Raw genomic sequence first — 9,560 nt, 5'->3', positions numbered from 1 at the left:
GCCCCCTTGGCCCTGGGCCCCCCCAGCCACAACCCCAGCCCTGGAACCCCCTCAGCCCCAGAGGCCTCCTTGGCTGTGCCCCCCCCCCTCAGCCTTGGAGCCCCCTCACCCCCAGAGCCCCTTGAACCCCAGAGACCCTCAGTCCTGTAGCCCCCTCAGCCCTGGAGCCCCCTCAGCCCTGGAACACTCCTCAGCCCCAGAGCCCCCCTTGGCTGTGCCCCCCCTCAGCCCTAGAGTTCCCTTGGTCCCAGAGCCCTCTTGGCCCTGGAGCCCCCTCAGCCACAATTGTGGCCCTGAAGCCCCCCTTGGCTGCAGAAATTCCTCAGCCTCAGAACCCCCTCAGCCCCAGGGCCCCCTCAGAACGGTTCCCTGTGGAAAGCAGGGAGATGGAGGGTGCAGACAAAGGAATCAGTAGTGGGTTTGGCTGGGAAGGGCTTTAATGTGTCCCACAGTGCCCGGGGGTCCCGGGTGTGGGGAAGTGTTGTGGGGCAGTGGTGGGTGTCCATCCTTGGGGGTCTGTGAGGGGTGAGCTGGTGGTGAGAGAGAAATGGGGACCCTTCCCGTGCACCCTGGATCAGCCAGGCTCTGGGAGCATCCCTGAGGGGTGCTTAGACCCCAAAGGGTGCAGAGGAGGGACCCCAAATTCCACAGAGCACTCCTCAACAGGGAAGGATGTCACACCCGAAACAACTCCGAGGAAGAGATGTCACAGGGATCTGAAGCCCTGCAAGATGTCAGAGGGATCCAAACCCTGCAGTGGTTGGGCACAGGTTTCGTGGGAGCTCATGGGGTGTGAGGCACACTCAGCAGACCCCCATCCTACAGCTTGAGTGCCGTGACACGGGGAATGTGGAAGGGACAGGTCTCCTCTGAGCCTGTAGAGCTGCAAAGGAGAAGAAAACATGGGGGGGTTGTCAAGGAAGAACTGAATTCCCCCTTCCCTCTGTCCTCCTACAGCCCACCCTGTGCCCACCCCGTGCCCACCACTCACATGAGCCGGTTGCGGATGGGGCGGAAGTGTTTGGTGAGTCTGATGGCAAAGATGATGTTGGGGATGAGAAAGAAGGTGCAGCAGCCCAGGCTGAACCAGAAGGCATTCTGCAAGGAGAGAGCACGGGGGTCCTGCTGAGCTGTGGGGAAGGGGCAGCCCCCAGGCTCTGGGGGAGCTTGGGGAGTCATGGAATCACAGGATATGTTGAGTTGGGGGGGACTCACAAGGACCATCAATCCAACCCTCAGCCCTGCACAGGCCCAGCCCCAAGAGTCACCCCCTGTGCCCCAGAGGATCATCCAAACCCTCCTGGAGCTCTGGCAGCCTTGGGGCTGTGCCCACTGCCCTGGGGAGCCTGGGCAGTGCCCAACCACCCTCTGGGGGAAGAACCTTTTGCTGAGATCCAACCTGACCCTGCCCTGACACAGCTCCAGCCATTCCCTGGCTGCTGTCCCTGCTCCCCCAGAGCAGAGCTCAGTCCCTGCCCCTCCTCTGCCCCTGCCCACGGAGTTGGAACTGCACTGAGGTCTCCCCTCAGTCCCCTCTTCTCCAGCTGAACACACCAAGTGCCCTCAGTGTCCTCACACTGGCCCTTCCCCAGCCTGGTTTCAGGTCCCCTCTGGGCCCCCTGGAGGGATGGGATCCTTACCCAGGGGTCAGCGATGCGGTCACACAGGATGACCCTCCCGTTGTCCAGGGCTGTGGCCAGGGGCTGGCACGAGGCCACGTCCTCCCTCAGCTGGAACAAGGGGTAGAGACAAGGCATAAGCACTCTTCTGGGATGCATTTTGCTGCCAAGGTTCAGCTCAAGGATTGCATGTGGGATCTGTGGGAGGGTCCTGGCCCCAAAGAATCCCCCTGGGTTGAAGGGGAGCACTCACTCACCGTTTGCCCCACCCAGTTCAGGTACTGGGTGATGTACCGCAGCTCCTTCCTCGTGAAGCAACCGATCTCCTAGGAAGGGGGAAGGCAGCGTGGAGGGACAGTGCCATGATTTCCAGCCCTGCTCCAACCACCTCTGGGCTAATGTCACACTTGGAACAAGAGCTGGAGGCTTCAGGTGCTCCTTCCCCTCTTGCACTCTTTCCTTCTGGAATGTTGTACCCCCTAAGGGCTCATTCAGCCCCGTCTCACCTGCCGCAGGATCTGCTGGGCTTGCACGGGCAGCCGGGCTTCCACTGAGGCCGTGGTGGCCAGTGTCCTCTTCACCCGCTCCTGGGGGGGCACAGCAAGAGCATCCTTAGAGCAGGAAGCAGCAGGATGGGTGCCCTGGGGTGCTGGGAGCAGGGTGTGCCAAGCTCTAAGCTGGGTCTGGTTGCCGGAGGGCAGGGAAAGAGGGATGTGCCCCTGTTGCAGGGGGATTTCTGATTTGCAGCAGCAAATCTAATCACCAAAGGAGATTCATTCGCCCTGGATGGTGTTTTTCCTGGCTCTCCCATCACCCTGTAACTGGTTTTATTTGGGACACTGGCAGACAGGACCCACGGGGCACCACATATTTTTTGGAGCTGGAAGAAGATGTGGAAGTACCTTGAGATGTGGTGCCAAGCGGGAGAGGAACTGGACGCTTTCCCCCAGCTTTGCCTGTGGGACAGTGAGGTGAGAAGGATGAAAAAGCCTTCAAAGGGACACCACTGGGCAGTGCCAGTGGCACCACGAGCCACCAGCCCGGCACAGACTCACCACCAAAGCCTCCTGTGACTGCACTGTGGAGTTTTGCATCTGCCACAGGGCTCGGGCCTCGGCTCCCAGCCGTCCTGCCACCGTGCTGTTCCTCTGTGGGGGGACAGGGGGGTGAGGACACCCCCATGGGCACAGAGGGATCCCCCAAGGGCATGGAGAGATCCCCCACCACCCACCCTGCTGCTCACCTGCATTTTCTGCAGCCCCTCGAGGTTCCTGGCCAGGCCAGGTAGGCTGGTCTGCACCAAGGGGTTTTTCATCTGAGGGAAAACAGAGTCGGTGGCTGCCCAAAATCCAAACCTGGAGGACTGTCCCAGTATGGGGCTGCATCCTGCTCCTTGCAGAGGGATCCAGCTCCCCTCACCTCCTCCTGGAAGCGCCCATAGTCCACCTCGTCCAGGCCGCTGCGGGCAAAGGTCTCCAGGTCCTGCCTGCCCTCGCTGCGCAGGAGCCGCACGTCCCCCAGGTGGGCAGTGAAGTCTCCCAGGCGTTTTTGGAAGTCAGCCGTGTACTGTGAGGGTTGGACAAGGGATCCTGCAGGGCTGAGGGCAGACACCTCCATCCCAGTAACCCCAGCAAAGCTCCTGCATCCCTGAGCCGTTACCAGCAGCTCTGGCTGGTGCCGCCCTCACCTTGGGGGTTTTCAGGTGCTCATCCAGGTCGTAGGACCTGTCGAGCTGCAGCACCTCCCACAGCCCTGCACCGCTCTTGCAGTCCCTGGAAGGCAAAGGGATGTTGGCAGCATGATCCCAAATTTGCCCTGGATGTGCAGGGACAGGGCTCTTGCAGCACCCACCGGTACGTGGCACTGAGGTTGGAGTCCCTCCTCAGGTTGAGCTGGCGGGTGAGGTTCATGGATGGAGGGAGATTCCCAGGGGTGTCAATGAACTGGGCCAAACAGGAGGAAAGAGAGGGTCAGGGTCAGGCACAGGCATTCCCAGCAATGATTCTGGGGGTGCTCTGCCCTCACAGTTGTGTCCTGAGGTACCTCATCCCATCCAGAACTAATCTTGCCTTTATTTGTACGGTCCCCACTGCAGAGACTCACCCAGTGTGTTCAGAGGGAAAGCAGTGGACAGCCCTGTGCTGGGACGTGCCTGCATGTTTCCAGTCATGGGATGAGTCCTGATCCCATCTCCAATCCCCCAACCCCTCTCTCAGCACCATCACACCATGTGCCAGCCCCAAGCACCCCAGGGATCCCCAAGGACCAGGAAACAGGGATCCCACAGGCGGCAAATTAACAGCCTGAAGGAAATTCCCTGCTGCTGACGCAAATCCAAGGACATCATCCTAAACTTAATCTTCTGGTCTAGGATGGGGCTTTTCCAGTCAGGTTTAGTGGGAGGACAAAGAGCGTTTGGAGGCATTTTGGCTCACACAAGCAGAGATTCATGTGGCGACAGGTGCATGTGTGGCCACCCACCTTATAAATCTCCTGGTTGACCCAATTCCTGCAAACCAGCGTCTGGATGTTGCCCCCAACCAGGAAGGTGGCGAAAACGAGGAGGATGAGGAGCCAGGAGAACAGGAAAGCCAGGCCCACGCCGCTGCAGGAGGGAGAGGAGGGGGTGGGTCTGCAGCCCCGAGAGGGCAGGACCGGGGCTTGCAGGGACCTGCCCATCCAGCTGCAGCCCCGCGGCGCCTTCCCGAGCCCGGGCACGCTGGGCTGGGAAGGGCACTGGGAGTGGGGTGTGCCGGGCAGCGGGGCCAGGGCACAGGAGCTGCCAGCTCCCAGGGAGGAGCCGCTTCTCCCACTCCTCCTGGCGCAGGCGGTGGCATCAAAAGCCTTTCCACTGGGCTGCCTCCCAGTTCCTCCCTGGGCTTTGCCCTGCTGGGTTTTTTTTGGGGGGCTGAGATGGAACAGCCCCTTCAGGACACAGGGGGATGCTTACACCAGGAGGAACTTGGCACCAGCCTCTCCTCGGCACTCGTAGTCACTCGGGTCCTCACGCTTGGAAAGCCCGTAGGCTCCCAGGGCCATTCCCATCACGTTGCAGGCAAGGATGAGGAGGATGATGGAGCACAGCACCGTGCCCGCGATCCACCTGGGGGGCAGAGCAGCAGGGCACAGCCTCGAGAGAGTATCCTGTCTGTTTAACCCTGAGAACCAGCTGAGGAACAGCTTTGTCTCACAAGACCACTACGTAAAGGAGAGTAAGGTGAATCACTTCAGAAAAGGAAGGGCAGCACTCAAAGTGCTTGATCAACAACGACTTCAAAACTCTCTAAATCCATTAACTTGATGTTACCACAGTTCAGTTTAGCAGCACGTTGAGTGCAACATTTCTCAAGGTTGCTTCAAGTTGTTAGTTTGTGCTCATGTTTGTGTTGTGTCTGGCTGAGATGGAGCTCATTTCCCCACAGCCCTCATATACGGGGCTGAGGCACCAGCTGGGGCTCAGCAGGGCTCAGCACCCGCCCCTGCTGCCCCCCTGCCCCCCTCCCTGCTCCCCAGAGTCACCTGTAGTGCTCGAAGCGCTCCACCTCCCGCAGGTAGGGCCGGCTCCGCTCCTCCGCTGTCACCAGGGCTTTGCTGGCAGGCCGGGTGTAGTCGGGGAGGGGGAAGCTGTCAGCGATGGATTGCACCTTCTGTGCAGTGTGGGACAGCTCCTCCCGCAGATCTGCAGGGCCAAGGCTGTGCTGGAGGCGTGGATGGTTCCCTCATCCCACCCTGTGCCCCCTCAAATCAGGGTTCGCCCCTTGGAGGGTGTCCCTGGTCCGACCACCTCACTCACCCTGGATGACCTGTGCCATCCTCTCCACGGCCAGCTCTGGGATGGAGTTGAAGGTGCCATTGCCCTGCAAGGAAAGAGGGGGTGCTGAGCTGGAGCTGTGTATGGGTGCTGGACCCCCCTGCTCCACCCTGACCCCCCCAAACCTGGCGAATCATCTCCGCAAAGTCGCTTCGGGGCAGCCCGGCCATGGCCTTCAAAACCTTCTCCACCGACGGCACCTTGGGGTGGAAGAATCACAGAATCACAGAATTACAGAGGCTGGAAAAGACCTCTGAGATCATCGAGTCCAACCTGTGACCCAACCCCACCTTGTCCCCCCCACCATGGCACTGATGCCACATCAAGGCTCTGCTCAAACCCCTCCAGGGACGGGGACTCCCCCCCCTCCCTGGGCAGCCCATTCCAAGGGCTCATCCCTCTCTCTGGGAACAACTTCTTCCCCATGGCCAACCTAAACCTGCCCTGGGGCAGCTCCAGGCTGTGCCCTCTTGTCCTACTGCTGGTTCCTGGCAGCAGAGCCCGACCCCCCCCGGCTCCCCCCTCCTGTCAGGGAGCTGCAGAGAGTGAGAAGGTCTCCCCTGAGCCTCCTCCTCTCCAGGCTGAGCCCCCCCAGCTCCCTCAGCTGCTCCTCACAGCACTTGTGCTCCACACCCTTCCCCAGCCTCGTTGCCCTTCTTTGAACACGACACAGACAAGAAGGAACCCGTGAGCCCCGGGGAGGTGGTGGGTGCCCATCGTCCCGTCCCACCTTGCCGTAGTCAGCGCCCAGCTCCAGGTTCTGTGCCCTGCCCAGGGCGCTGGCACAGGAGGTGCAGCGGGGATCGTCGAGCAGCGCGACCACCCGCCCCCGCCGCTCCCGCAGCGCCGGTTCCAGCTCGGCCCGCGCTGCCGCCAGCGCCCGCGAGGTCCCGTCGAGAATCTGTAAATGGTGCAGCGAGGTCTGTAGGTCTTAAAGAGAAAGCCCAGGGCTAGTTCACGCTGCTCCGGAGGCTCGGCCACCCCGGCTCCCCCTTCGACCCCGGGCCCCGGCGGAGCCGCGCTCCGGCCGTACCTGCAGCCCTGTCCTGCAGGTCTGAGAGCGCCGCGTAGGTCATGGCCTTGAGCTGTGTGTGGATGGAGAGCCCCACGCTCCGGCTGAGGCCTGTAAGGCACCGGGAGCCGCGTCAGCATCCCCGTGGGAAGCTCGGGATGCGCCCTCCCCAGTGCCCGGCGAGGCGCTTACCGCCCAAATCGGAGATTATCTGCTTGCGGGGCACCTCGAACCTGTCCACCACCATCTGCACGCCCTGCCGGGAGAGAGGAGCCGCTCAGCCCGGGGGGAGCAGCCGCGGGGAGGGGAGGAAGCCCCGCGTTGGTCATTCAAAATGCATTTTCAAATACAGCCACGTCACCTCCTCTCGCCTTCCAAACCACCTTCCCTGAGGGAAATGCGGCCACCTCCGGGCAGCGCCCTGTGCCCGGGGCGAGGCCGCCTGGGGACCCACCTGGGGGACGTTGGCGAGGTGCTGCCGCAGCGTGCGCAGGGTGGTCGGCACGGCCCCCAGCCCCGGCTCCATCTGCCCCTTGACCCGCTGGCTGGTGACAAAGGCGCAGGTGACGCTGATCCTGCCGGGGATGAGCGGGCGGTCACGGGGCTGCCCCGCGGGACACGGTTCCCCCCCACCCAACACGAGTTCACGGGGCGTTCCGAGGGACTCACAGGATGACGAGGGAGGTGAAGGACAGGCAGGCCAGCAGGCAGTGCCGCCGGCAGCCCAGCGAGCGCCGGTGGGCGCGGAGGCGGCCCCCGCAGCGCCGGCGGCTCCGGCAGTAGCAGAAGCACATCCCGGCCACCGGCATGGCCACGGTGAAGAGCAGGGCCACGGCGGCACAGACCACATAGCCCAGCTCGTACTGCACCACCTGAGTGATGGGAGAGCCTCATCAGTACTGTGACCCCGGGTTTGGGGTGCTCTGTGCACCCACGTGCCCTGTCCCAGGTGGATAACACTCCCATGGGATCCCCTGCCCCACATCCCGGCTCACCTGCGATGTCCGCACTGATCCAGGGTCATTCAGGGCTGCCCGGAGCAACTCTGCGAAATAAATCATGGCACTGGTGAAATAGGTCCCACCCGATGCTCCCCCAACCTTCCTGGGGCAGCAGCACCAGGATGGAGACAGAGTCCTCCTCTGTGGAGTGGCTCAGAACCGCTGGAGCAGCTCCGGACGTGGGAAAAACCCTGGGATCCTGGCACTTGCAGCAGTGGGATCCCGGCACCCACAGCAGTGGGATCCCCACACCCACAACAGTGGGATCCTGGCACCCACAACAGTGGGATTCTGGCACCCACAGCAGTGGGATCCTGGCACCCACAGCAGTGGGATCCTGGCACCCACAGCAGTGGGATTCTGGCACCCACAGCAGTGGGATCTCCGCACCCACAGCAGTGGGATCCAGGCACCTCCAGTAGTGGGATCCTGGCACCCACAGCAGTGGGATCCCGGCACCTCCAGCAGTGGGATCCTGGTACCCACAGCAGTGGGATCCCCACATCCACAACAGTGGGATCCTGGCACCCACAGCAGTGGGATCCCGGCACCCGCAGCAGTGGGATCCCGGCTCCCCGGGCTCAGGACTCACCCGTGGGCAGGGGGTTCTGCTGGATGAGGTCCAGGCAGCGCCGGACGAGCCCATAGAGGGGGTCGAGCGGGCTGGGCACGCGGTGCAGCGCCGGCACCCGGATCTCGGCGTGGCGGTCGGTGAAGCGCAGGACGGTGGCGGGGCCGGCGGGGTGACACTGCTGGGTGCCCGCGGGGTGCAGCAGTGCCCAGGCCACCAGCAGCGCCCGGGCCAGCAGTAGCCCTGCCGCCCGCATGGCTCCGGCGGCGAGAGGAGAGAGCCGGGGGGCTCCGTCAGCCTGCGAGCGGGCGGAGGGGCATTCCCAGCTCCTGGACGGCTCTCCCCAGACACGGCTCCTGCCCCGGGAAACCTGCCTGACGGGTCGGCCGCCGCGCACAGCCCAGACGCTGCCGTGGCTTGTTCCCCCGATGGGCTCCCCGGGGCGGCTGGGCTTGGCGAGGCTGCGTGGAGGCGTCTCCCAAACCATCCCGGGCCTGTTTCGCAACCCCCCCGGCATCCCTGAGTCACCGTCGAGGGGTCCCCCTCTGTCCTGCCCCTCCCTCCTTTCCCAAAACTGGTGGCAAAGAGGGGTAGGGGGTGGTGAACCCTGTGTGCCTGGGCTGGAGGGTGATTGTCCCTGTCACAGACGCATTGGAAGGAGGGGTTTGGGATTTGAGCATGCCTTCGGGGGTGGAAAAGCCCTTGTGGGGGGATCCTCATCTGTGGGTGGGGTCCCTCTGTAGCAGAATCACCCTTTGGAAAAGCATCCCGAGACCTGGGGTGGCAACAAGAGGGGAAAACAGGGGGGAACACATGGAAAGGGATGCTGGGCCCCAGCTGGCAATGCCCACTCGCTGGCCAGGTGTGAGATTAGTTTTCCAGGCTCAGCCGGTCCCTGTCCCACACCCCGAGGCAGCCGCAGCTCCTTCCCAGGGCCGGCTCCTGCTCCTCGGCCGAGCAATAATTACAGGCTTGGCTGGAAAAGCAGGAGGCTCAACCTGATCTCCTGGGGGGGGGGGAGCAGCCCCCCTGTGCCCAGACGGCCCCGGGGCACCCCCGGAGCCGGGACCCTGCTCGGTCGGGCGGGTCCAACCGGCCCTTCCCGGCGTGGATGCTAATCCCTGTGCTTCCCCTCCCTCTGGAAAAGGGGCTCTGCTCCCAGCTGGAGGTGCCGGCAGGGTTTTTCCAGGTTGGGCACAGGGAGCTGCTCTCCACCACCCTATTGGGAGTAGGGTGCTGAGGACTGGAAAATCCTGCCCTGGCTGGGCTGGGTCCCCATCCTGGGACAAAATTCCCAGGGTCAGGAAAGCCTGGGATCTTAGCATGGTACGTTTATATGCGTGTCTGTGCACGGCAAAGGAGCCTCAGCTGCCCACAGTGGGGTGGGGATGGAGATACCAGTGATGATTTCCCATTCCCAACACAATTTCCCACTCCCATGATGATTTTCCAGTCCCACCATGATTCCCATGCCCATGATGATTTCCCATTTCCACCATGATTTCCAATCTCCACCATGAGTTACCATTCCAACCATGATTTCCCA

The 9,560-nt window shown here is 62.7% G+C and overlaps 1 protein-coding gene across 1 annotated transcript; it reads right to left on the bottom strand.

The window, feature by feature from the left end:
• Positions 1-373: 373 nt before the first annotated feature.
• Positions 374-8,270, bottom strand: PROM2 (prominin 2). Its single transcript, XM_027669090.1, has 23 exons — positions 8,036-8,270; positions 7,438-7,487; positions 7,112-7,314; positions 6,897-7,017; positions 6,635-6,698; positions 6,464-6,553; positions 6,161-6,360; positions 5,556-5,630; positions 5,413-5,476; positions 5,139-5,298; positions 4,570-4,722; positions 4,101-4,224; positions 3,471-3,562; positions 3,307-3,391; positions 3,039-3,185; positions 2,863-2,934; positions 2,675-2,767; positions 2,522-2,575; positions 2,126-2,206; positions 1,877-1,945; positions 1,641-1,730; positions 992-1,098; positions 374-883 (listed from the first exon to the last, which is right to left on the bottom strand). The coding sequence occupies exons 1-23, from the start codon at positions 8,268-8,270 to the stop codon at positions 820-822; spliced, it is 2,493 nt and encodes an 830-aa protein (XP_027524891.1). The 3' UTR covers positions 374-819.
• Positions 8,271-9,560: the final 1,290 nt, after the last annotated feature.

Source organism: Corapipo altera, unplaced genomic scaffold, assembly GCF_003945725.1.
Source record: "Corapipo altera isolate COAL_440 unplaced genomic scaffold, ASM394572v1 61022, whole genome shotgun sequence".
Taxonomy (NCBI): domain Eukaryota; kingdom Metazoa; phylum Chordata; class Aves; order Passeriformes; family Pipridae; genus Corapipo; species Corapipo altera.
This window is presented reverse-complemented; position numbering and strand designations above follow the sequence as displayed.

What these genes read in the sequence shown, in the direction of transcription:
- PROM2 (XM_027669090.1), bottom strand. Translation starts at nt 8,270, where the DNA reads ATGCGGGCGGCAGGGCTACTGCTGGCCCGGGCGCTGCTGGTGGCCTGG. An exon ending in GCTTGGCACCACATCTCAAG is followed by an intron (nt 2,207 to 2,521) that starts GTACTTCCACAT and finishes GTGCCCCCCCAG; the next exon opens with GAGCGGGTGAAGAGGACACT. An exon ending in CCCATCCGCAACCGGCTCAT is followed by an intron (nt 884 to 991) that starts GTGAGTGGTGGG and finishes TCTCCTTTGCAG; the next exon opens with CTCTACAGGCTCAGAGGAGA.